At 29.4% G+C, this 27,775-nt stretch overlaps 3 protein-coding genes across 6 annotated transcripts in view; all 3 read right to left on the reverse strand.

Annotated features, from left to right (window-relative positions):
* Positions 1 to 1,838, reverse strand: part of LOC143234670 (hemocytin-like) — a 33,702-nt gene extending 31,864 nt beyond the window's left edge. The window contains exon 1 of the mRNA XM_076472208.1: positions 1,563 to 1,838. The gene's annotated coding sequence lies outside the window, so the exon portion shown is untranslated. The remainder of the gene's footprint in view (positions 1 to 1,562) is intronic.
* Positions 1,392 to 15,602, reverse strand: LOC143235780 (lactadherin-like). The gene is made up of 12 exons (XM_076473982.1): positions 15,581 to 15,602; positions 15,171 to 15,308; positions 14,616 to 14,657; positions 11,729 to 11,904; positions 7,851 to 7,997; positions 7,202 to 7,349; positions 6,896 to 6,949; positions 6,131 to 6,352; positions 4,712 to 4,809; positions 2,040 to 2,187; positions 1,752 to 1,838; positions 1,392 to 1,522 (listed from the first exon to the last, which is right to left on the reverse strand). The coding sequence occupies exons 1-12, from the start codon at positions 15,600 to 15,602 to the stop codon at positions 1,392 to 1,394; spliced, it is 1,413 nt and encodes a 470-aa protein (XP_076330097.1).
* Positions 15,603 to 16,357: 755 nt separating this feature from the next.
* LOC143234668 (mucin-5AC-like) overlaps positions 16,358 to 27,775 on the reverse strand; it is a 121,207-nt gene continuing 109,789 nt past the window's right edge. For all 4 annotated transcript variants that reach the window (XM_076472207.1, XM_076472206.1, XM_076472205.1 and 1 more), the window contains 4 exons: positions 25,661 to 26,017; positions 23,257 to 23,322; positions 17,456 to 17,593; positions 16,358 to 16,641 (listed from right to left, as the gene is read on the reverse strand). In XM_076472207.1, coding sequence (XP_076328322.1) covers positions 16,373 to 16,641; positions 17,456 to 17,593; positions 23,257 to 23,322; positions 25,661 to 26,017 — 830 coding nt within the window. In that variant the 3' untranslated portion in view covers positions 16,358 to 16,372. The remainder of the gene's footprint in view (positions 16,642 to 17,455; positions 17,594 to 23,256; positions 23,323 to 25,660; positions 26,018 to 27,775) is intronic.

Here is a 27,775-nt window from a genome sequence, read left to right on the forward strand (position 1 = left end):
TTCTACCACAAGAAAACAGTAAATGATAAATACATATGTTTTAATGTTCAGGAGGGGGCACTCTTCCTATGGGGATTTTAAATTTTGAGAAGCAGGAAGTTTGATACCACAATGGATTGACACATTCTGAACACTCAAAGTAAGCATTAAACAATAGATCTAAAGATGCGAGTTACTAGCAAATTAAAAATTTAGTTTCAAAACAGAATAACATAAATATAAATATTTATATATCAGTATAAATTTAAATACTAGTCAAAGACTGGGGCTTCAAATATATTTAAAAAAAGTGTTTTTTTAAATGTTAACAACAATAACAGCTAAGGTGATGTGAACTGTTACAAAGCAATGACTTAATGTTTCTAAGTTTCAAAATGATAGCTAGTCGTCTGGCATCTAAAAATAAAATACACCCACATGTATACACAAACAGAAAGAATAGAAAAATATAGTATGTATGGAACCATACACATTCATATGTTACAGAACAAACAATCATTCATTTCTTCCAAATAAATGGTGCCAATTCAACAGATGAGTTTGCTTTGCTGTCTCTTCCTTTTGATTAGTAACACAGAACCAGTAATTATAATGTGACTAAAGATATCACGACAATCAGTGAAATGTTTCACACGGGGTTGTCTAGGCCATAGTTGTGGAAGTTACAAATGTATTCAAGTGTTTGACTAGGTGATATTTTAATACTGACAACAGAATAAACCAAGAACTTCTATGTACAGATTTAAAATTAAATATCTGTTCACCTGCAGATACCTGAGCAATGTTGCGTCAAAACATGTAGTACGTTCCACCACAAATATATCACTTCATTATTCTTACAAATCTATGTCTGTCTACTTATTAATAAGTTAGCATAATATACTTTCTTACTCAAGTATTTGTGTATCTAGACATAAGAATTTGGCTGTACTTATATAAAAATCATATAAGCTCACACTATCTTTGGGTATATGCAAGTATATATGTACATTTATTATTAATATTTTTTGAATATTAATTTATCTCTGTTATTTTGCTTTTTACATAAAATTACTAATTATCTTTCCGAATTTAGAAATATGAAAATGTTCCTTCACAACAATGTACATCACCCTATTTATCTGTTATTATTATTAACATTTATAGAAAAATATTAAATATATTTCAAATCTCAATTTCTAATTATTATTTTTATTTACAATGATATATTTAATAATGTTATCTTATTTTTAAAATATTAAGGTATACATCTTTAGGTCTGTTGGATGATGTTCATGTCCATCATTATATGTTTGATAAACCTTTGGTGTATCAAACCTTCTGTTCCATCAAAGTTTAAAATCACTACAAGAGCATCATAACAAGGAACATTGTGAAAATTAAAACATCATTTACCAGTTTCTATCACAAGTCTTTTTTCCTCCTTTTAATTTACTCATACCATAGTGGAATTTTCCATTCTTTTCACCTCTGAGATATGTGATATTTCTGTGAGTGTCAAAGTTAAACAAAATCAGTTTTGCTATAAAAAGATACAATATAATTATTAACCATGCACTTACCACAGATCCAACAACCTATTCTCACTTCATAGTTAAAACAGTAGTTTTGTGACTGGTCCTGGTTTCGACACAAAAGCCCTCTAGATAGGTCACAGGTCACTTTTGTTGCATAGTAGAGTAATCTTTATGTGTTACATATTCCGACACTGAATAATGCACTGGATTGAGACAACCACCACTGACACCTACAATCTTTTTTTATTGGCTCTTGGTCCCCAACATTTCCAGGTTTCGGAGTACTCAAACTGATCCAAGGACCGTATCTTATACATGTTTCTAAATAAAAGAACAAAAAAGGCAAAGTAAGCAAACTAAATCTTGAGGTCTTTCACTGTCAGTATAAAATAATCAAAATAAAATCCAACATATTATAGTTTATTTATAATTGTTTGATTAAAAATAGAACAATCTCTTAATATTTCCTAGCTGACATGCCTCTATTTTAAAATAAATTGAAGATTTCACTGCAGAACTCACCATAAGGTTCAAAGCAGCCAAGTAATTCCAATCTCATGCTAATTCCTCCGTAAAATTCCAAAGGTACAATTCTGACAGCTACAGCACTAACTGAAGTGTTAAATAAATTGTAAACTAAAGAATTGCGGTCAGTATTTCCTTTGAAAACCTTTAGAAAGAAGAATACAAATCAATCGTAAGAACTGCAATTGGCAAAATTTTAGTTTTTCAATTGCCAAAATATGTTCTGTCAATCAAAACATGAAAATTTGTATGCAAATGTGTATGGTACTAAATATTTTTGAGATATATTATGTTTTTATATGAGTTCTTAAATTAAATAAAACCAAATAAAAATACTAATACATATATTAAACATACTTGTAGTATGAAGATAACACATACCCTACAGTCCATTAATGTATTTGATGTATATACAATTTTTATTAATTTATAATTTCAAACATCCTAAAGACAGTCAAGGTTGTGTACGATATTCAGCCCTAAGTGTCAGTTTCTGTAACTATCGAAACTATCCACTGTTCCATAGTATAATTGTATGGAATCCTATAATTGTCAAAAGAAACACATATTTTTAGATTTTCATTGATCATCTGGAGGTAGAAGGTGAACTATGAAGAGTCTGACATTTTTTTTAGTCTAAGAAAACCAGAAGTAGATGTGAAATTTGTGCTTGTTTACAACCTGTTACTAATAATATGGTGTGAGTAAGGTGTTAAACAAAACCAGAAGTAGATGTGAAATCTGTGCTTGTTTACAACCTGTTACTAATAATATGGTGTGAGTAAGTTGTTAAACAAAACCAGAAGTAGATGTGAAATCTGTGCTTGTTTACAACCTGTTACTAATAATATGGTGTGAGTAAGGTGTTAAACAAAACCAGAAGTAGATGTGAAATCTGTGCTTGTTTACAACCTGTTACTGATAATATGGTGTGAGTAAGTTGTTAAACAAAACCAGAAGTAGATGTGAAACCTGTGCTTGTTTACAACCTGTTACTAATAATATGGTGTGAGTAAGTTGTTAAACAAAACCAGAAGTAGATGTGAAACCTGTGCTTGTTTACAACCTGTTACTAATAATATGGTGTGAGTAAGGTGTTAAACAAAACCAGAAGTAGATGTGAAATCTGTGCTTGTTTACAACCTGTTACTAATAATATGGTGTGAGTAAGGCGTTAAACAAAACCAGAAGTAGATGTGAAACCTGTGCTTGTTTACAACCTGTTACTAATAATATGGTGTGAGTAAGGTGTTAAACAAAACCAGAAGTAGAAGTAAAAAGGAGAGAATACTACCTCTAGTAAAGAAAATAATAAAAACATTCAGTAATAAAATATACCATATTTCATGTAAAAACGGCACGTAGCTGTAACAATATTCTACTAAACTGTGAGAAAGGTTCAGTCTTAGTGACTTTTGTTTATATCAGCTAGGGTCTTTGTAAAACTCTTTTCATACACAGATAGTGACTACAAATGTAATCCTCTTGTACAAAACAATATCGACATAAACTGGTACAAAGTTAACACTGCTGTCAGAACAGGAAAATATTGTGTATTTTCTCGTTATACAATGTTTATACCAAATTCATTAATAAACACAACTAAAAATGTTTCATCTCGGCAGACAGAGCAAATTAGAAGAGTATGTCATCACCAAACAAAATTCAATAACACCAATCACTAAAAACACAGGAAAAAGACATTTAGTGGATGAGGTATTATATAATGAAGTTAAGTATATTAACTATATAATTGTTTATATCTTCATGAAAGGTACATTCTAAATTTTACTTATGTAAAACAATTGTGATTTGTATAGACAATCATAAAACAGAAAATTTATTTACACCTACATGTATGTAGTGGTAACTATGTAATAAAACAATTTTAATTTCACAAACAGTTTTTCTGATTTAGTGAAAACTTAACCTTGCCACAAAATAATACCTTACAATACCTCCATCATGAGACATTTCCACATTAAGAATGAACAAAGTCAAGAAATAGTAGGTTTAGAAGTACTGAAGTGTAATAAATTCTTTGGTTGGAAACATCTGGATATAGTTTCAAATTAACACGAGTGTGAGTTAGATAAATATTTTGTTAGAAATGAGTGTTTGTGAGTTATTCATCTACAATTTCTTCTGACACAAATCAAGATGTAACTTAATCACACAGGATCATTTTTCACATTGAACTGAATAAATTAGTACACATCTTCCTACAAAGACAGATTAAGTACTGATAGAACTTCAAGTATGAATAAAAAAGTTAGTTTAACCAAAAGAATAATTAATCAACTGAATATAATATCATTCATTTGCAGGCTCAAAGTTATTTTTCTGCTTGAGTTCTCTGTGAATACTCATTAGATGCATGTGAATAACTTTTCTTGTATAAAGATCAGGAATATCTTTGGAATTATATAAAAATTTAAAACTAAGTAAAAGTTACCAGTAAAGTTGTAATAAATGTTGTAATAACTGGGCTCTAGGTGTTCTTTACTTTTATTGTAAAACTCCTTGAGATTATGAAACTGTGAGCTTGCAACTAAACTGCATTTTACATAATTACTGCATTTAAAGGGTTTTATTACATAGCAATAAGACCCATCAAATAAAAAAAAAATCTAAATATTTTCAAACATTTAGAAAATGTAGCTATTTACCTCATTACCAACAATGTTTCTGGCACTGGTCCACTTCTTATGATCAATAGTATAGAAAACAGCAAAATTTGTTACCCAATTATCTGCATCTTCACGGCCTAATTAGCAGAAATCAAGTAACAATTTTAAAAATTGTATAAAAACTATACAAAAACTCCAAAAATAAAAATTCTAAGTCTTCAAGTGTACTAAAATACTTCAAAATTTAACAATGGTAAGTAATGTGTGTAACACATAAGTTGAAATACAATCAAATCTATATGACTGGTTTAAGATATAAAGCTAAAATATAACATATCCATGACTGATTGAACTATTTCAACACAGGCTTGATCAATTTGACCAGTCACGTGGCCTTTTTGTACTTATTTAAAGTATTTGTAGATTTAATACTTCTTACTTAACCAATCACATGACCTCTTTGTACTCATTTAAAGTCTTTGTAGATTTAATACTTCTTACTTAACCAATCACATGACCTCTTTGTACTCATTTAAAGTCTTTGTAGATTTAATACTTCTTACTTGACCAATCATGTGACCTCTTTGTACTCATTTAAAGTCTGCAGATTTAATGCTTCTAACTTTCAGTATATTGTGTACATCTTCAGAAAATTAAGCAGTGTTTTAGTAAACATTGTGTCTTTTACATACAAAACATATGTATCATATTTTTAGTGAAGTAGTTTTAGTAAAATAAAGATTTGTTCATGAATATATTGAGTATTTGGTTTGAATATTCTTTGTGAAAAGTAACATGCACTTTAAAATTAAAAATACTGTTCCTCATAAAAAAATCTGAAGTTTCCTTTGTGTAATCCCTAAAATATCCTAAAGTGAAACTGACCATTGTTTCTTAAGAATACAGTGTTTTATATGTCATTTAACAGATGAAATCCTTGACTTTCAATTAAGTTTATGTAATATAAATTAAACACAAGAGGAACTCTTAAAATAATCTAAAAAAGAGACAATGTGACAGATGGATGTGGTAGAAAGGTTCTGATTATCTACTGACAGATCTGTAACCAAGTAAAATTGAAGGCTATAAAAAGTATAGTTTGCTAAGTAATAATTACTCTATAGTGAGTAATTTATGTTGAATTTCTAACTCTTTCAAGAGATGATGGAAATTAAGGATTTTAAAAAAATATTTCCTTGTACAATTAAGAACTTAAACTTATATATGAATACAATATGGATTGTTAACTATGATTTTATATGAATACAATATGGATTGTTAACTATGATTTTATACTATACTAATTGGTATAACATAGATAAAATGTTGGATGTGAGACACTAAACATTCTGTCATGTGCAGCAAAGGATATCCAGGGTTAGAGAGCTAAGACATAAAGCTAAAGTATCATGACATCTACATGTTCAAATGTTCCTAAACTAAAGTTATTCTTCTTACCCTGAGTTATAATTCCAGACAACTCTCTTATAGAAGGAAAACTGATTTCAACAAACTGTTTCTGATCATTCACTTTTGCTACCCATCCTCCAGTCCCATCTGCACCAGACTCAGTATTGAGTCGAATACGATTAGAGCCACTCTGGGGACTCAGAGAGGATGACACGAGTATATCACCTGTTTGAATCTGACCATTCTCTAGTCCCATTGGTTCCTTACATTCTGAAAATAATAATATCTTAAACCAAAAAAATATTTTTTTGTACTGAAGATACCATTGTGACATTTTAAATAACATGTATAGGAGTTTCTTTAAGATATTAATATCTTGTTAATAAAGAAACAATACTTATAATTCATAAATACTCTTTTCACATTTAGAAACTACTTAATCATGTTAAATTTATTTTTATAAATTGCACTGTAGCCTGGAACTAAAACTACATTATGATGTTAAAAGAACATGTTAATCTAAAATAAAACCAATTTAAGACAAAAATACAGGACCCTATAAACCAAGTGTTCTTGAAAGGTGGACCTTTCTTCAATAGTTTACCTCCAATGTTGGAAATTACCACTTTGAAAGTGTTGTTAGAGGATTCTGTATTTTTATTAATCCTACATGTATTTAATCTATCTGTACAAACTTTTATGAACTTAAATTTAAATACAATTTCAATTTCAAGTTGTTGATTATAAATAATGTATATTTCCAACTCTCTGTTTTTTTACTTATTTGTGATATTTTCACAATACAAAACTTACTAGAAATAATGAAAGGGGTAGTTGAAGTAACTGGAAGTTCAGAAATAACTTCAGCTGAAAAAATAAAGTTATATCATTACTCAAGACAACAGTCAACATTACAGGCAAGTAATCTATTTAAGTCAGGAAAAAGATAAGTCTTTAAGTCAATTACACTTATCTGTTAATCTTATTTTCTATTATTGTTTGTCAAATTAGAGTTAACATAAAAAATTGCTTAATAGTTATAAACAAAATATTACACAGTACACAAATTTAACCCAGATACAAGTCCTATATAAATATTCTTCTAATTGTACAACTTACTTGTCGCCTCAAAGCAACCAAGAAGTTCGAGACGCATTGCTATCCAATTATGCCATCTGAAAGGATGAATATGAAGAAACTGAGCCCTAATCATTTTTGGAAAGTAGTTTGTAACTTGCGTATCACTGTCAAAGTTAGCAGCAAAGATCTGAAAACAAATGAAATCCAGATCTGAGCCACAGTAATCTTTGAAAAGATGTTTCACAATCAGCAGAAGAGTTTTAATAATAAATTAAAATCCTATTTGACAGTATTAAAAGTTAAAGAAAAAAGTGTACATCATTTCAAAATATTTGGGAAATCTTATTAAATGATATACCTGTAGTTGAATTTTTTTCTAAAAGAGATACACTGTTAATTAACTAATGCCATATAACAGTGCTTTAATTATTTTAATTTATGCCAACCAGTGGTACTACATAATGATTATGTCAACTTGTGCTAACAAGGGATACAACGTAATGATTATGTCAACTTGTGCTAACAAGAGATACAACATAATGATTATGTCAACTTATGCTAACAAGAGATACAACATAATGATTATGTCAACTTATGCTAAGAATATGAATAATGTGAAAAACAAGTAAAGCTATATTTCATTATCATCCTAAAAAGATACGTGCAAAGTGAAAAATGAATAATTTACCTTTGGTTTTTTATTCTCTAATAAATAATTGTAGGGGGCATCTTTAGTACTCTTGTAAGCAATGTAGTAAGAAGTGACCCACTGGGATATTCCATTACGTCCTTGTGTGATTAAACCAGTCAGGTTCTTGGGTGCCAGAAGGTTGATCTTAAAATATTTAAAATATTTTCTGTCATTAAATAGTATGTTAGAATATCCTGAACATTTTATGAACTACAAAAAAAAACACATACATATATAATACCTACTTTTCCTGTCATAATAATTTAAAAAGGAGACGCAACATTACTTTGAACTGGATTTACATACATGCCATGCACATGTAGCCACACTTTAAATTAAGTCTTAATTTAAACTGTTAGTATTACTGTACTCCATCTAAGCCCCTTTTAAGTTTGATAAAACTTATTTAACTTTCTTTAATTAATAAAATAAATTATATAAAAATGAAGCTGTATAAAAGGTGAATTTTCAAAATTAGCATTATAAAATACATTTCAGTAATAAAACAGAAAGAACTGAATCATGTATAGGCTAAAGGTGGTGATACACAATACTGCAGCAAACACGAATAATGTACATCAACTTTGGTTAAGGCATTAACTGACAACATTTGAAAGTTGAATCAGCTTTAATGCAACATGAATAAATTTGGTCCCATACTGGAGAAGTAATATCAAATATAATTTTCAAAATTACTGTTATATTTACATAAAATATGGAAAGCTTTAAGTAGAATATGCAAGTCAGTTGTATGCAATAAATATGTTCAAAAATACTTGTACTTGTGACATGTATGGATTGGATGCTGTCAGTGACTCAGAAAAGTTGGATAGAAAGGTGAAATACATGTGAAGAATAAAATTACATCTTACAGTTTGCACATTACACATGCAAAACCTCTAGTAACTTTCAGATACAAACCTAATGTTTTTCAGCATCCCACTATATTGTACCTGATACTTACCCTCTTCTAAGATAATATGTTACTAAACCAGAAATGCAAGGTCAAATTAACATCTGATAACTTTCACATCAAACACAACATGATGTTGAATGACACTCTGGAAAGCACATATGGACCACATCCCCACAAACTTGGATTAATGAGGAAAAGTGGACTCTTAAAGGCATTACGGAACATTGCATCTCATTTTTAACCCAAACATGACCTGGGAAGGACAAAACATCATTCTTTGCTTATCAATAAAAGTGTTAATACCCACAGCAGCTTATCTGAGATATATTTTTATTTCAATTGGGTTTCTCATCATCAGGAATTATGGAACATTCTGTGAGATACAACTTGAAAGTTATTCATACAAATCACATCTGCAGCTGTGAAGGTGTACTTCTAAAACAACTTTCAGTAAAATAACTAGTGCATGTTTGAAACATATACTGAATCAATACATTTAGTAAAATATCTAGTGCATGTTTGAAACATATAACAAAACAATACATTTAGTAAAATATCTAGTGCATGTTTGAAACATATACTGAGTCAATACATTTAGAAAAATAACTAGTGCATGTTTGAAACATATACTGAATCAATACATTTAGTAAAATATCTAGTGCATGTTTGAAACATATACTGAATCAATACATTTAGAAAAATAACTAGTGCATGTTTGAAACATATACTGAATCAATACATTTAGTAAAATATCTAGTGCATGTTTGAAACATATAACAAAACAATACGTTTAGAAAATATCTAGTGCATGTTTGAAACATATACTGAATCAATACATTTAGTAAAATATCTAGTGCATGTTTGAAACATATACTGAATCAATACATTTAGTAAAATAACTAGTGCATGTTTGAAACATATACTGAATCAATACATTTAGTAAAATATCTAGTGCATGTTTGAAACATATACTGAATCAATACATTTAGAAAAATATCTAGTGCATGTTTGAAACATATACTGAATCAATACATTTAGTAAAATATCTAGTGCATGTTTGAAACATATACTGAATCAATACATTTAGTAAAATATCTAGTGCATGTTTGAAACATATAACAAAACAATATTTTCAGCAAAATGTCTAGAACACCTTTGAAACAAATACTGAAACAATACTTTTATTAAAATGTCTAGTGCATGTGAGAAACATTTTGAAACAATAGAGTAAAATGTGTGGTACATGTTTAAAACATATACTGAAATTTTTCACTAAAATGTCTAGTGCATCTTTGAAACATATACTGAAACAAAATTTTCAGTAAAATGTATAGTGCAACTTTGAAACATATATTGAAATAATACTTTTAGTAAAATGTCTAGTGCAACTTTGAAACATATATTGAAATAATACTTTCAGTAAAATGTCTAGTGCATGTTTGAAACATATATGAAAACAATACTTTTAGTAAAATGTCTAGTGCAACTTTGAAACATATACTGAAACAATATTTTCAGCAAAAGTCTAGTGCATATTTGAAATATATACTGAAACAATACTTTTATTAAAATGTCTGGTGCATGTTTGAAACATATACTGAATCAATACATTTAGTAAAATATCTAGTGCATGTTTGAAACATATTGAAGCAAAGTTTTCAGTAAAATGTTTAATGCATGTTTGAAACATATACTGAAACACTACTTTCAGTAAAATGTCTAGTACATGTTGAAACATATGTGAGAACAATACTTTCAATGAAATGGAGCATTGAAACAATTGATTTCAGTAAAATGCCTCACGCAATTTTGTTTGCTATAACTTCAAATTATTTATATACAAAATGTTAAGTTTACTGTTATAAAATACACTTAGAAAGACAATTTTCAGACTTTTCCTTTGAAATACAGGTAAAATTGGGAAGACTTATATCATTTATAAATTTATTATGTCTTAATTAAATATTTATCAAAAAAGTAGTGTAAGTATATACATACATATCAAATGGTCAGCAGATTACTATATAATACAAAGTTTATACCAAAATGTTTACAATGTCTACACCATACTTATAATTACAGGTATTAAACACCAAAAACTGGAAAATAAATGAAACCAATAAGCCAAACATCAGTGCAAAAATTTCATACTGAACAGCACGTGTTTGTATCTCTGTTACTCAGATCATCGAACAGCACGTGTTTGTATCTCTGTTACTCAGATCATCGAACAGCACGTGTTTGTATCTCTGTTACTCAGATCATCGAACAGCACGTGTTTGTATCTCTGTTACTCAGATCATCGAACAGCACGTGTTTGTATCTCTGTTACTCAGATCATCGTGTTTGTATCTCTGTTACTCAGATCATCGAACAACGCGTGTTTGTATCTCTGTTACTCAGATCATCGAACAACACTTGTTTGTATCTCTGTTACTCAGATCATTGAACAGCACATGTTTGTATCTCTGTTACTCAGATCATCGAACAGCACGTGTTTGTATCTCTGCTACTCAGATCATTGCTTATTTAAAGGAGTAGAAATTTATAAATAAAATTTTAAATGAACCTACTGTCCATGAAGTCTCTACAGTGATGGCATTTCTTTCAATACTGAATCTTTCTAGCTATGTTAGACATGATGGCATACAATTCTATCTGTAGAAAATAACATAAATAAAACTATCTGTGCAAAGACAAATCACAGATAACAGTTTTAAGAGGATATCTGTAATGGAATAACATTTACAGTTTAGTGTATTTTAAATAAAACACAAATGTTGAAAATTAGTGTTTTATAAGTCTTCACTGTGTTTGAAGCAATTTACATACTTGTGTACTTTTACGATTTACATTCTTCATAACACCTTAATCTTTCAAACCACATAAGAATCACAAAAAATACAATATTTTGGTATTCTTATTAGAAAGTAGAAAAGATATTTCAAGTTACTTTTACCTCAACGAACTGGTTTGAATCCTCTTCCTTAGCTACCCACCCTCCAGCTGAACCTTTTGTTGCAAGTGAGTTTAGTGCAATTGCAGAAGGCCCAAAGTTTGGTCCTTTAGAAGAAGTAACTCTGACCTGATCAGGTGTTATTCTACCATTCTCTAATCCCATTTTATCTTGACATACTATACAGAGAGTGGTTAAAGAATCATTACTGTATTTTGTGAAATTAAACACAAGCAACATAATAATATTTATTAATCTTTAAATATTTCTGTGTAATGAGTTTATTACACTGGTTTCCAGTACTTTATAAAGCCATAGCTTTGTAGACTTAAGGAAAAAAAAAGGAAAATTTCTGTTAAATAATTATTTTTCATTTCAAAATTAAAGTAAGCTATATAAATATATCTATACTAAATTTGACCTAATAACTAATAAATACAAGTTTCTAAACCAACAAGGTTAAGAAAAACAGCATTAAGAAACAAAATACAATTTAATTACAAAACATAAATTGTTTGTTTCAATTACATTACAGCACCATTATGCTAGTTACTCAGTGTACAAGAAACTGTATTGTATATTTACTTTTGTGTCAATAAGCAAGAAAGACTCAAAAAGCTACTTTGATGGTAATGAGCACAAAAACTTGAAAATAACTATCACAAACTAACCAGCAATAAAGATTAGACTCAGTTATTTATATAACTAGAAACAAAGATTAGATACAGCTACTTCTGTGTTAGCTAGCCACACAAACTAACCAGCAATAAAGATTAGACTCAGTTATTTATATAACTAAAACAAAGATTAGATACAGCTACTTCTGTGTTAGCTAGCCACACAAACTAACCAGCAATAAAGATTAGACTCAGTTATTTATATAACTAAAAACAAAGATTAGATACAGCTACTTCTGTGTTAGCTAGCCACCAACAAAGACTGGATAAAGCTATTTCTGTATTAGATAACTAACAACAAAGAGTGGATACAGGTATTTCTGCATTATATAACCAGCAACAAACACTGGATACAGCTATTTCTGCATTATATAACCAGCAACAAAGACTGGATACAGCTATTTCTGTATTAGATAACTACAACAAAAACTGGATACAGCTAGCAACAAACACTGGATACAGCTATTTCTGGATTATATAACCAGCAACAAAGACTGGATACAGCTATTTCTGTGTTAGATAAGTAGCAACAAAATTGGATGCATGTGATATATTTCTGTGTTATATAACTAGAAACAAAGACTGGATACAGGTATTTCTGTGTAAAATAAACAGTGACAAAGATTGGATACAGCTATTTCTGTGTTGTATAACTAGCAACAAAGATTGGATACAGCAATTTTTGTGTTAGATAAACGGTGACAAAGATTGGATACAGCTATTTCTGTGTTGTATAACTAGCAACAAAGATTGGATACAGCAATTTTTGTGTTAGATAAACGGTGACAAAGATTGGATACAGCTATTTCTGTGTTGTTAGCAACAAAGATTGGATACAGCAATTTTTGTGTTAGATAAACGGTGACAAAGATTGGATACAGCTATTTCTGTGTTGTATAACTAGCAACAAAAATTGTATACAGCTATTTTTGTGTTAGATAAACAGGGACAAAGATTGGATACAGCTACTTCTGTATTAAATAACCAGCAACAAAGATTAGACAAAATTATTTATTTGTTACTTTACCAGCTATAAAGGTACAACACGGCTATGTTTGTTTTATTTAACCACCTACTAAGGTTAGACACAGTTACTTCTGTTATTTTACCAGCTATAAAGGTTGAACACAGCTATTTCTGTTAATCTACAACAATAATCATACACAGTTGCTTCTGTTATTTTACCAGCTACAAAGATTTGACACAGTTACTTCTCTTAGATACAGTTACTTTTATTTTACCAGCTACAAAAGGTTAGACACAGTTACTTCTGTTATTTTACCAGCTACAAAAGGTTAGATACAGTTACTTCTGTATTATTGTACCAGTTACAAAAGGTTAGACACAGTTACTTCTGTATTATTGTAACAGTTACAAAAGGTTAGATACAGTTACTTCTGTATTATTGTACCAGTTACAAAAGGTTAGACACAGTTACTTCTGTTACTTCTGTAGTTATTGTTAATCAGTTAGAAAAGGTTAGATACAGTTACTTCTGTTATTTTATCAGTTACAAAAGGTTAGATACAGTTACTTCTGTTATTTTATCAGTTACAAAAGGTTAGACACAGTTACTTATGTTATTTTACCAGCTACAAAAAGTTCGATTACTCTTCTCAGTTTTTAGCATTTTAATTCATTTTTATAGATACCAGGTAAGTCACAAAAATTAAAATCAAGAAGATAATAAATCTGTATTCTACTTATTACTAAGTATTTATTTGCTTTTTCTGAAGCTTTGTATGCCAGTATATCAGCTTTAAAGAACTTCATGTGATGGAATACATACTAAGAATCCTATTAAAACTATTTCATGAGTGAAAATAAGCAACTTTTAATTTTTAGTGAAAATTGATAATTATTATCAGTACTTGCAAAATGTAGGTTTTAATTTTATGTCTTTTTCACAAGAGATGTGAAAATAAGATTATTGTAATAGGAAAAACATATTATAGCTTCATTGTCTATTACTATTAAAAAACACATTACATATATATATATATACAATTGTGTGCTGCATGTATGAAGAAAAACCAAATTGTTTTCAGTATTCTACCTTCACACTCATTATCTTCATTTACATACATCAAATAAAAATCAGATAAATTAAAGCATTAGACTGAAATACATTTTGATATTAAATGAAACACCTGCTTTACAAAGGTATCATAAAAAAATTTAAAATTCTAAAGATCTATTCTATGAACATTTACCTGGTGAAGGGGTTGGTGCTACTGTCGAAGGTTTGGGTATACCTAAGAAACAAGGAACAAAAATTACATTCCACACAAACATTTAATATTTTTAATCAATTTCCTACTTTAAAGTCAATGAAAATAATTTGATAAACTGCTCAATTTTTAAGGTACTGTTTTATTTCATGTCTAAACATTTTATACAACACTGTAAACAGCTGTTTAAGAGGTATAATATTTTTTACAACAGTGTAAACAACTGTTTAAGAAGTATAAACATATTTTATACCACACTGTAAACAACTGTTTAAGAAGTATAAACATATTTTATACCACACTGTAAACAATTGTTTAAGAGGTATAAATATATTTTATACCACACTGTAAACAACTGTTTAAGAGGTATAACATTTTATACAACACTGTAAACAACTGTTTAAGAGGTATAACAATTTGTACAACACTGTAAACAACTGGTTAAGAGGAATAAACATATTTTATACTACACTGTAAACAACTGTTTAAGAGCATGAAATGAGATTACTATTTAAATTACTCACATACTGTACTCACCTTCACATCCCAAGAGTTCCAAACGTAATGCAATCTGTCTGACCCATTCCAATGGTTGAACTCTAATATATCTTGCTTCAAATGGATTTACAAATATATGTTTTACCTCTGAAAAACTATCATAGTTGCCTGTAAAACCTAGAAATTTGTGATAGAAATGATTAGATCTAAGATGTTCAATTCAGTATAATCACTGATTAAATTTTAATGACATTAAGTTAAATATTGAAAAGCCAAACACATCTTGGAGAATCCAAAAGATCATCTACAAGAATTATGTAATTTCTCTTCTTCATCTACCAAAACTAGAATTCAGTATTATATATATATCTAGAAATAAACGACTTTATAATACCAAATTCTGTTGTTATTGATTTTATTAATATTTAATTAGAAACACAATGTTTCACTTTGCAGTTTTCTTAAGAGCATTATACTAAAAATATACCATAAAAATTGTAAGAAATTTCAACTGGTTTATACAGAAACTTCTAACTGACTCTACAGTTTCCATTTGGAATTATATGAGGTAAAGCGTATTTCTGAAAGTTTAAATTGTGTCTAAAGTTGGCTAATATGAGTATTAAAACTTTTATTGAAATAAAGTAGAAAACAATGTTTCAAACTTCAAGGTCATCTTTAGGTTAACAAAGAGAGTTTGTAACTTAATACCCATACCAGCCATCTTGAGACACATTTTTACTTCAAGTGGGTTTCTTGTCATCACAAATATTTTAAATTATCTATAGTAACCACATACTACTGTAAATAAGGACTGAAACAGAAAGGTTAAGGTGATAAACTTTAAATGTTATCCTTTGTATCTGTTAATTTATGGTCATAACTGTTGGATGAGAAACAGCAGCTCTCTCACTTTGGAATTTGTAAAGACAGACAAGATGTTATATCCTTGCATGCAAGGTTCAACAGCATATGTGTGATGGCACATAAACATTCGTAAGTCACAAAGAGGATAACATTTATCTGTTTTTTTTTACCTTAACTTTTGCTTTTTCAGTTTTTACTTTCAATAGTGATTACTATATATAACAATATTAATTTTCAACAATATACTGAGAATAATGCTCTATAGAATTAAACAGAATATCTTAATTAAACCAATTAAAGTTTCATACTGTCAGTTATTATTTGTGTCTCAGTAGAATTATCCTGCAGAAACTATGTAGAGAAACAAAGAATGTTCAACTGAAAAAAAACAAGTTGTCATTTATTTCTAAAATTACTGAACTACAGAAACAACTGGCACTTACTTTAGCCACTTTGTAATTGGATGATTCTGTCACAAATGAGAAAGACTGATCATTAGAGCTATACATAACCCTAAATGCTGTGACCCATGATTGACCTTTGTCCTGACCTTTAACAATGATACCATATACAGGCTGGGTTTTTCCAAGGTCAACTTCAAGATACTGATCTTTATCGAAGTAAGCAGGGATCCATGCTCCATCTAAAACAAGTAACTGGATATTTACCAAACAAGGTATAAATACTAAACAAAGGCACTAAATAAGCTTTGCTTATTCATATTAATTCTCAACCTCCAATTAAATAGAGTGTATAACATTTGTAAAAAATATGTTAATTAGAAATGAAAAAAGTGGATGTTTCTTCTTGTATTACATGAATAAGCAGCTTTAAAACATACATGTATAATTCTTGGTAATATAAATTATGAAAGTTTTCCACATTAATTAGGGCAAAAAAGTGAATTTCTGAAACTTAAATTTTTCAATAACACTGAAAACACATGGTATGCTATATATAAAAATTAGTATTTATACCTTTCAAAAATTTGCTCAAAACTATATAATGGCTGTCCATTCTAACTGACCTTAACATTTTTTAGCTAAAAGGCTAAAAATTATGCAGCTAATCAAAAGTGTCCATATTTAATTTTATGAACAGATAATGAAATCTGACCATTACTCCTATAATGCATTCACATCCCCATGCTAGCCACTCAACCTAAAATGTAATGAACTATGCATGAGCTAAATATAATTTCTTCTACACTGTAATATTTAAGTGCAATATGTATCTCTATCAATGTGATTTTTTTTCAAAGTACACACTTATTTTTTAAATTTCTTGAGAAGGTACTATTTGTTTGATAGAATGTCTCAATCTTATTACTTTAAACAAAGAAACATTTCACCAAAAACATAGATAAGATGGAAAAAAAACAAACATTAACACTTTGTTTTGAAAACTGTTAATGTGTTATCTTATACCTAAAATTCACATTATATTTTATGACAGACCTGAATTTGGCCCCTTCTGCAGTGTTAATCTTGAATTCTGTGGTTCACTATTTGAATTTAAACTACTTGAAGCTTTCAAGTTTTCATCAGGAAGAGGAGTTGGTCCACTGATGAGATGTTTGTAATTAGTACACGGAGCTAGGATATGTAATAGATAAAGGTACAATTGCTTGGATTATACAACAAACAAAAGTAAGTTATTTTCTGCAGAAATAAAACTAATAATGTTGAATAAAAAGTCTTCATAATACATTGTCAAACAACCTAATTACGTTTTCCTATCAAACTGATATTGTACACCTATACTTCTGAATTTGATTTTAAAAAATTAAATATATGAACATCAGAATAACTGACCCCATAGACCAGGGGTTCCCAACCTGTGGGTCGCGACCCCCTGTGGGGTCGCAAAGCCTTGGCAGGGGGGTCACGAAGCCTTGGCAGGGGAGTCACGTAGCCTTGTTAGAAGTAGCTTGGGATAACATTAATTTTATTTCATCAATTACATTTTCATGTCGCGAGTGCAAAAAGGTTGGGAACCCCTGCCATAGACCATGTGATTTAACATAGTTAAGTTAAATTAATAAACCAAAATAATTAGAAAATATCATTATTTATATATTCTTCTAAGTTTAAACTTTTTATTTTGACTAACAACAATTAATAATAACACTTTACTTTTGGACATAAAAGAAAGTTGAATAACAACTAAATGTTCAATATGTGAGCACAACCTCAACATATTCAAATGTTGGCCAAAATTCATTACACACCTTAATCTATACATACACAATATTGGTATCCTACATGCTCAATACATGGACTAAATTTCTCAATGATCAGTATTCAGACATAAAACCTTCATGTTTGGTACCTGTACTTTTAACACTCCATTCTCAGCACCCAAGTTTAACTCTATTAGTATAGGTCAGTAAAATTTAACCAATCATGTGTACTCATTTAAAGTCTTTGTAGATTTAATACTTCTTACTTAACCAATCACATGACCTCTTTGTACTCATTTAAAGTCTTTGTAGATTTAATACTTCTTACTTAACCAATCACATGACCTCTTTGTACTCATTTAAAGTCTTTGTAGGTTTAATACTTCTTACTTAACCAACTCAGTCTTTGTAGACCTCTTTGTACTCATTTAAAGTCTTTGTAGATTTAATACTTCTAACTTAACTAACCATGTGACCTCTTTGTTGTCAAAGTCTTTGCAGATTTATTTCCTCTACCCTATATGACATTGGAATTGGTCAGTTTAATTGACCTGATAAACCTAAATTACCTTCTCTTTCAGGAATTATTTCGGATTGTAACATGAAAGTACACTCATTTATCTTAAGTAGGTTTGTACTGATATATGTAAACACTGCTGGTTTGGGTTGAGAACATTTTTTTTATGTAATTGCGCGGCTCCAGTTGGTTCCAGGGAAATCCGCTTGGTGTCACTAGGTTCGCACAGATCAGCTGATTATGACGCCATTTCCTGACTGCAGATATCTTCATTTGTGTATTAGCTACGCAGTTTTAAGTGAAGTGCAATTTTTTCGTTTGGCAGATTTCAGAATGTATGACCTGAAGGAGCAACAACTTGCTGTGAAATTTTGTGTTAAACTTGGAAAATCTGCGACTGAAACTTTTGCTATGCTTAACACAGCTTACGGTGATGTTGCTATGAAGCGTACGGCATGTTTCAAGTGGCATGAACGTTTTAAGGATGGTCGACAGTCCATTGAAGATGATGAGCATCCTGGACGTCCTTCCACGTCAACTGACGACCCACACGTTGACAAAATCAACACCCTGGTGCGGGCAAATCGACGTCTCACTGTCAGGGAGCTTGCTGAAGAGTGTGGGATATCAGTTGGATCTTTTGATTTTGACCGAAAAAATTGAAGATGCACCGCGTTGCTGTGAAATTTGTGCCTCAGAACTCGCGAGTTTTTGGCCAAACACTCGACCACTGTTCTTCCCCACCCCCCTACTCACCTGACCTTGCTCCTTGCGATTTTTTCTTGTTCCCCAAACTCAAAAGACCCTTGAAAGGAAGAAGATTTGAGACGATTCCCGAGATTAAGGCAAATGCGACGAAGGAGCTGTAGGACATTACAAAAGAAGCGTACCAGGACTGTTTCAACAAGTGGAAACACCGTTGGTATAAGTGTGTGCATTGGGGAGGAGAGTACTTTGAAGGGGTCTTAGAGCTGTAACTTCTAAATAAAGTACATTTTGTTTTATGACGTCAGTCCGCGTATTTTTTGAACAGCCCTCGTATATATTTTTATGTTGAACTTGTAATAGTATATATCTATTAATATATATTTTATTTTGAACTTGTAATAGTATATATCTATATATATATATTTTTATTTTGACCTTGTAATAGTACATATCTATTTATATATTTTTTAATTTTGACCTTGTAATAGTACATATCTATTTATATATTTTTTAATTTTGAACTTGTAATAGTACATATCTATTTATATATTTTTTAATTTTGAACTTGTAATAGTGTGTATATATATATATATTTATACATATATTCTTATTTTGAACTTGTAATAGTGTATATCTATTTGTGCATATATATTTTTTATTTTAGACTTGTAACAGTATATATCTATTTATATATATATATTTTATTTTGAACTTGTAATAGTATATATATATATATATATACATATTCTATTTTGAACTTGTAATAGTATATATATATATATATACATATTCTATTTTGAACTTGTAATAGTATATATATATATATACATATTCTATTTTGAACTAATGTATATATATATACATATTCTATTTTGAACTTGTAATAGTATATATATATATATATATTCTATTTTGAACTTGTAATAGTATATATATATATATATATACATATTCTATTTTGAACTTGTAATAGTATATATATATATATATACATATTCTATTTTGAACTTGTAATAGTATATATATATATATATATATACATATTCTATTTTGAACTTGTAATAGTATATATATATATACATAATCTATTTTGAACTTGTAATAGTATATATATATATACATATTCTATTTTGAACTTGTAATAGTATATATATATATATATATATATACATATTCTATTTTGAACTTGTAATGGTGTATATCTATTTATATATATTTTATCCCCCTCCTTCTTCTTCTGGTTGCTCTTTGAGCCATGTCTAACTACTATCTATGCCATTATAAGCTTTAAATCACTCTGGGCACATGCAGCTCACATTACACTATCGAATTATGTTACCCATCTGTTGTTTGTGTGCTTACCTCATGAAAACATTATAATATTATTACTTACTTTATTTCATCTAATTTTAACTGATCTAAAAAGATCCATATTTTTACATTTTAGTTACTTTCATAATTACACATAAAGAATAAACATGAAATAAAGTACTTACCTAATCTTATTTTTTCTTTTCAAGTCTACTCTTTTATACTAATGATAATAATACACTAAATAATGTTTATCTAATTAAATAATGCACCAAATAACATAGACTAACAGCATACAAAATGTAGCTAATTTTCCTTACCTATCACAATATTTTTGGCTTTCTTACTGTTACAAATTATTCAAGTTTCTCACAGGAATGTTGCTTGTACTCTAAGTAAAACTGACTATCATTTCTTAAGAATATAGTGTTGTATGATATGTTATTTAATAGGTGAAATCCTTGCCTTTCTATTGGGTTTATGTAATATAAATTAACCATAAGAGAGAACTCTTAAAATAACCTAAAAGAGAGAGAATGTGACAGATAGGTGTGGTAGAAAGGTTCTGATTATCTACTGACAGCTCTGTAACCAAACAAAATTGAAGACTACAGAATTTACAGTTTGTTTGAGCAAAAACAATGTTACAGTGAATAATATGTTTAATTTTATACTTTTAAAAAAGATTGTAAATAAAAGGAAGAAGAGACCTAGTGAATATGTGTCATATTTGTAATATGAGAGGAAATTCAAGATTTTTAAACATATTTCATTGTAGAATTAAGAACTTTTATACGAATACAATATGGATTGTTAACTATGATTCTATATGAATACAATATGGATTGTTAACTATGATTTTATACAAATACAATATGGATTGTTAACTATGATTTTATACAATACTAATTGGTATAACATGGATAAAATATAGTTATACAAAGTTTTGAGTATAAGAAACTCTGGGTCATGCACAGTATTGGATACCCAGGGTGAGAGGGTTAATTTCAAAATGCTTAGCATCTGGATGCAATCCCTAAATGCTTATTATCTGGATATAATTCCAGAATGTTGAGTATCTAAGCTTAATTTCTAAATACTTAGTAAATGAATGTAATCCCTTCATAGTCAATACATGGATGTAAGCTCTTGATATTCAATACATAGATTTAAGCCCTCGATATTCAATACATGGATGTAAGCTCTCAATATTCAATGCTTGGATGTAAGCCCTCGATATTCAATGCTTGGATGTAAGCCCTCGATATTCAATGCTTGGATGTAAGCCCTCGATATTCAATGCTTGGATGTAAGGATGTAAGCCCTCGATATTCAATACATGGATGTAAGCCCTCGATATTCAATGCTTGGATGTAAGCCCTCGATATTCAATGCTTGGATGTAAGCCCTCGATATTCAATACATAGATGTAAGCCCTCAATATTCAATACATGGATGTAAGCCCTCGATATTCAATACATAGATGTAAGCCCTCAATTTTCAATACATGGATGTAAGCCCTCGATATTCAATACATGGATGTAAGTCCTCGATATTCAATGCTTGGATGTAAGCCCTTGATATTCAATACATGGATGTAAGCCCTCGATATTCAATGCTTGGATGTAAGCCCTTGATATTCAATACATGGATGTAAGTCCTCGATATTCAATGCTTGGATGAAATCCCTACATTTTAGGTATCTCATTGTAATCCTTAAATGCTCAGTAGCTAGTCTTATTTCTATATACTCAATGTCTAGACTTATTTTTATACGGTCAGTACCTAGAATTATGTCTACTTGCTCAGTGTCTGGACTTAATGCAGTATCAGAAAAGAATTTCATTTTATCAAGGTATAACCACAGTGATATTGGATATGTAAAATGCTACAATCATTAATGCCTATGTTATTACAATATAGCATCTGTACCCCAAAAGTAAAAATGTACTTAAATTTCTAAAATATAAATTTAGGTAACATAGTAAACATTAAACACATACTAAAAGAAATATAAGTTTACAAAACATCTCATTATAATTTTATTACAATTGCCCTGCTTATTGTGCTACGTTAATACTATCTTATTAACAGAATACACCTTCTCATAATATCTGTATCATTTGTTAGCACATTTCCTTAAACCAGATACTAAGATCCCAGTGCACTGTGATGAATTTTATCATATTAACAGTTTTCTTTACTAGTAGAACAGAAGAGTGACAATCAATAATATGTTCATAAGAGATTAATCAATAAACTTTATTTCAAAACTGAACACATCTCATAACTGTCCTTTAAAAGATATCCATTTCTTATTTTGTATATAATTTAATCAGTGTTGGCATGTTTAATTTTACAGACCTGTATACTTTAAAAGATATCCATTTCTTATTTTTTATATAATTTAATCAGTTTTGAAATGTTTAATTTTACAGACCTGTGTATTTTAAAAGAGTATCTTGAAACATTTAGAGCATATTTTATCTTCACTAGCCTATGTTCTGGTTACTTAAAAAAATAAGAAAGATCAAACTTACGAAGTACTGATGGAGTTGTTGGGACAATCACTACTGTAGTAACTAATGGAGAGGTTACAGAAGACTCTGCAAAAATTACACAAATAACTTCAAAATTTGTAGAGAAACACATTAGATCAAATGATTTTATTTAAAATAACCTAGGTTAATTAGATAAACAAATAAATAATGTTTATATTCCAGTCTAAACTATGTATACTTTCTATTATTTATTTTCAAGTCATGATTCATGTTGGAAGTTAATCTAGCATGATATTTTAAACCTAAAAAGTCACTGGCTAGCTATAGACTGTTACAACAGATACGGTCTTAGTATATGTACACATATATCATGATGAATTGTTCATAAACTTCAACTAAACTGTATTACTGGGAACTTCTTTAGTCACAAAAAAACTAACACAATATACAACTTAAAGGAAAAATTGTTTGGCATACATAAACTCTTTAGCAAGTTGGCTTAATGCATAAGAGAAATTTATTGTGCAGTCTAAATAAGCTAAAGTTTCTTACACAAACAAAATATCAGAGTATTATAAAAGGTGTTACAGATTACATAAACGTAATATCAGAGTATTATAAAAGGTGTTACAGATTACATAAACGTAATATCAGAGTATTATAAAAGGTGTTACAGATTACATAAATATAATATCAAAGTATTATATAAGGTGTTACAGATTACATAAATATAATATCAAAGTATTATAAAATGTGTTACAGATTACATAAACGTGATATCAAAGTGTTATAAAAGGTGTTACAGATTACATAAACGTAATATCAGAGTATTATAAAAGGTGTTATAGATTACATAAACATGTCAAACTATAATAAGGTGTTACAGATTACATAAATATAACCTGTTCAGTGCCATAAAGGTGTTATAATTACATAAACATGTCAAACTATAATGCGACGTTACAAATTAACCTGTTCATGTTTTGTTCATATTTCTTCATTTTGTGTACTACTATAAGTTTTGCTTAGAGAACAAATAGCATTTGTTGTTTATTTCCTTTGTTTTAAAAATTACTCAATTTTGCTGAAAAAAAACCAGCATAGGAGCTGCCGTAGCGGCAGTCAACAGGTTAAATTAAACAGTATATTAAACTACTGTATAATATGTTCTGAATTACATAAACAGCACATTAAAATATTATATGTAATGTCATATGCTAAAAAAAAACAGAACATAAATGTACTATATATTATGTTACACATTAGAAAATTTTCATATTTGAATATAATATGTGGCATTACATACTAACAAGCAGCTATTTTTGTCTAATGTTATCATGTGTTAAAAAAACAACATATTAAAGTACAGTGTGTGATGTTACCTGCCACAAAATTAGCATATAAATGTATTATATGCACAATGTTGCATATTAAAAAAGAAACATATCAAAATATCATATCAACCTTTTAAGATTCAAAACGCAGCACCGATATGAAATATACAGTTGCTTTTGTCTGTATGGAACTTTGAGAGATGTACAAGAAATTTTGCATTCAACAGATAGGCCTTTGCCTAAGAAGTCTGGACTGCACATTGGCTTTTCCATTCAGAATACATCAGCTGTATTTTTACTTAGTAAAAGTTTTAAATGGAACAAGCATGCTACACAGCATAATGACATTGTCATCATGTGATGACTGGCTTCAGTTTCAACTTTTTTTTTATTTACAAAGTATTTTATGTGAACAACACCTAACCTGTCTATACTTTCCTGAAACAAAATAAATCTCACACAAAATGCAATTTCTATGGGCTTTCTTAACTTCCTTAGCTCTAAAATATGCATGCACAGTTTGTTCACTTTGTGAACAAACATTCAGACAAGTTTGTCTTCATCACACAGACTGCTATAAATACGTGTTAGATACTTTTTTCTTCACAACAGGTGTTATTATTTGTATTTTTTGTGAGCTTGTTCCAACTTGCCATACACTAAAGACGGTTTCATACTCTGGACATCGTTACTTTATTGTTTACTTTAAGTGTAGTTTTATTAAATAAAGTTATGTATGCCCAGGTAATTTTGTCTGATTACCTGATTGTTTTTCACATAGACCAGGATTTATTGAGTTAACATGCATACAAGGAAGTATAACTTAAATGTCATGTGTGAAAATGATGAATAAAGAAAATTGAAGTGTAGGGCACTACCACAAACGTGTTGCAAGTCATGGATAGTATTTAAATATCATATGTAGCGTTACAAGTTACAAAAGTTGCATAATAAAGTATAATCTGATGTTATAACATGTTATAAAAAGTTAAAGTGTTATGTGTAAATATTATTTCATATTTTACAGATGCTACATTCCATTTGCACATTTTGTAACTGTAAACTGATACAAATATTAATAGAATAGGAATACTAGAACTACACAATACCTGTTGTTACTTCTGCAGTAACTGTAGTTCCTTCACATTCACAAAGAAAACGTACTTCATAATCATAGCAGGTTTGGCCTCCCTTCCCTTGCCGATTTTCACAAATAAATCCTAATTTAATATCACAAACAATATTTTGTTTTGGTACACCAGATGGAATTCCAATTGGCCTACATTCTATTGCTGTAATCATATTACTTTCACAAGGTAACTTAAAGCCTTTTGATTGGATATTCTGAAGTGTTTCATAATCTCCTTTACCATCAACGATATGAGATGAAAACCACTTTGTCCAACCACTTGTACAGGTTGGTTGAGGGGTAGTAGTGCTGAGGAAAGAAGTTGAAGTGGTGCTGCCTGGAAGAAAATAAAGAATGATAATTGATGCAATAAGGACAATAAATGTTAAGTGATAAAATACTGAATTACTTATACAGAGAATAAAATCAGAATACTGTATTAGGTTTTGTGGTAACCTGGGAATAAATTCTTCTGTTGCTCAATTTGATGGTCAGGATTATGACCAATGATTTGATCAGTTTAATAAGTTTATGGTTGATAATTATGGCTACTTTTGCAGTATATATTTCAATAAAATATGTTTGTGAAAATGGATGGATAAGTTAATTTTTGAAGTAGTTTCCAATGACCTTCCACTGCACATGGATGTTAAGTTTTCAAGGCTACAAGCAAACCAATGTCTCAAGAGTCAAAGTGTGTATGCACAGGAACACAAGTAACTATTTGCAAAGATAAACCACTAATACATGACTTTAATACAATCTATAATGTTAGCAAAATCCAAAATATTTTATCCTGTAAGTGTGCCATATCTTTTTGTTACATTAAAGCACAGTGCCTTCAGCTCTTACTACAAACTAAAATCAACAATACCTTCTGTTTAAAATACTCATCTATAACTTAAGTTCAAAATGTACTGAAAAAAACACCATCATATTAGGTACTTATCTATAAATGAGATTCAATGAGGTACTACAGTACTTAGACAATGCCTTCAGTTCACATTAAGTATTTATAAATCTAAAGTCAACAACATAGAGCAGTAATTAGATAATGCCTTCAGTTTAATGTTCATCTTTAAACTAAATTTAACCAAACACAAAACTGTAACAACTGCTTTGCCATTATAAAGTTAAAAATTTAATTTATCTTTATGAAAAGCAGAAATAATAAAAAAATATATATTTAGAAGAATAGCTAGGAAATTAGTAAAAGTTTCTAAAAGATTAACAGTCAAACTACAAAATATATTTAAAAAAATAGTTGGGAAATCAGTAGGAGTTTCTAAACGATTAACACTCAAACTACAAAATATATTTAGAAGAATAGCTGGGAAATCAGTAGAAGTTTCTAAACGATTAACAGTCAAACTACAAAATATATTAAGAAGAATAGCTGGGAAATTAGTAGAAGTTTCTAAAAGATTAATAGTCAAACTTATTAATTTATTGTCTTCAAATAATTTAATATTCTTGTATGAAACTAATAATTAAATTTTTCTAACTTGTTCTGTTGTTGGTATTCTCAAGTACTCTTTGTTCAATAGAACAGACATCTTCAGGTATAACAAGTTAGGATTAGGTTACTAATCTAAAGATAAGAGTAACAGAGGTTCAGTTTCATAAAAAAATTTTCCAGCTATTGTTTTCTTTGCCAAAGAAGCTATATGAAGGATCACTGCCATCATAAAGGCTATTGGGTAAGGATTTGGTAAAGGTATCAGTTAATAATTTGGTAACACTACCCATTACCTAGGTGTATTGCAGGGAGCACAGAAATCTATTCCATAGTAATTCTTGCCATATCTGCATGGCATGGGTCATGCCTTGTCTACATGAACTCAGTCTGGACTTAACCACCTACTTTCAAACTCTTTTTGATATCACTGTTCTGCTGCTCCTCTTGTAAATATTTTTGTGTTTGCTTCCATTGACAGGTGAAGAAAAAGTTGAGTGCATGATCTCTTTTGATAGCTTTATGTTGAACAAAATTTGCTATTATACTGTGGATAATAGAAAATAAAATTGGATAAAGTTTGTTGTTACACTGTGGAAAGGGGAATCTAAATCTGGATAAGATTGGTTCTTATACTAT

The sequence above is a fragment of the Tachypleus tridentatus genome, chromosome 12 (genome assembly GCF_004210375.1).
Source record: "Tachypleus tridentatus isolate NWPU-2018 chromosome 12, ASM421037v1, whole genome shotgun sequence".
Lineage (NCBI taxonomy): Eukaryota > Metazoa > Arthropoda > Merostomata > Xiphosura > Limulidae > Tachypleus > Tachypleus tridentatus.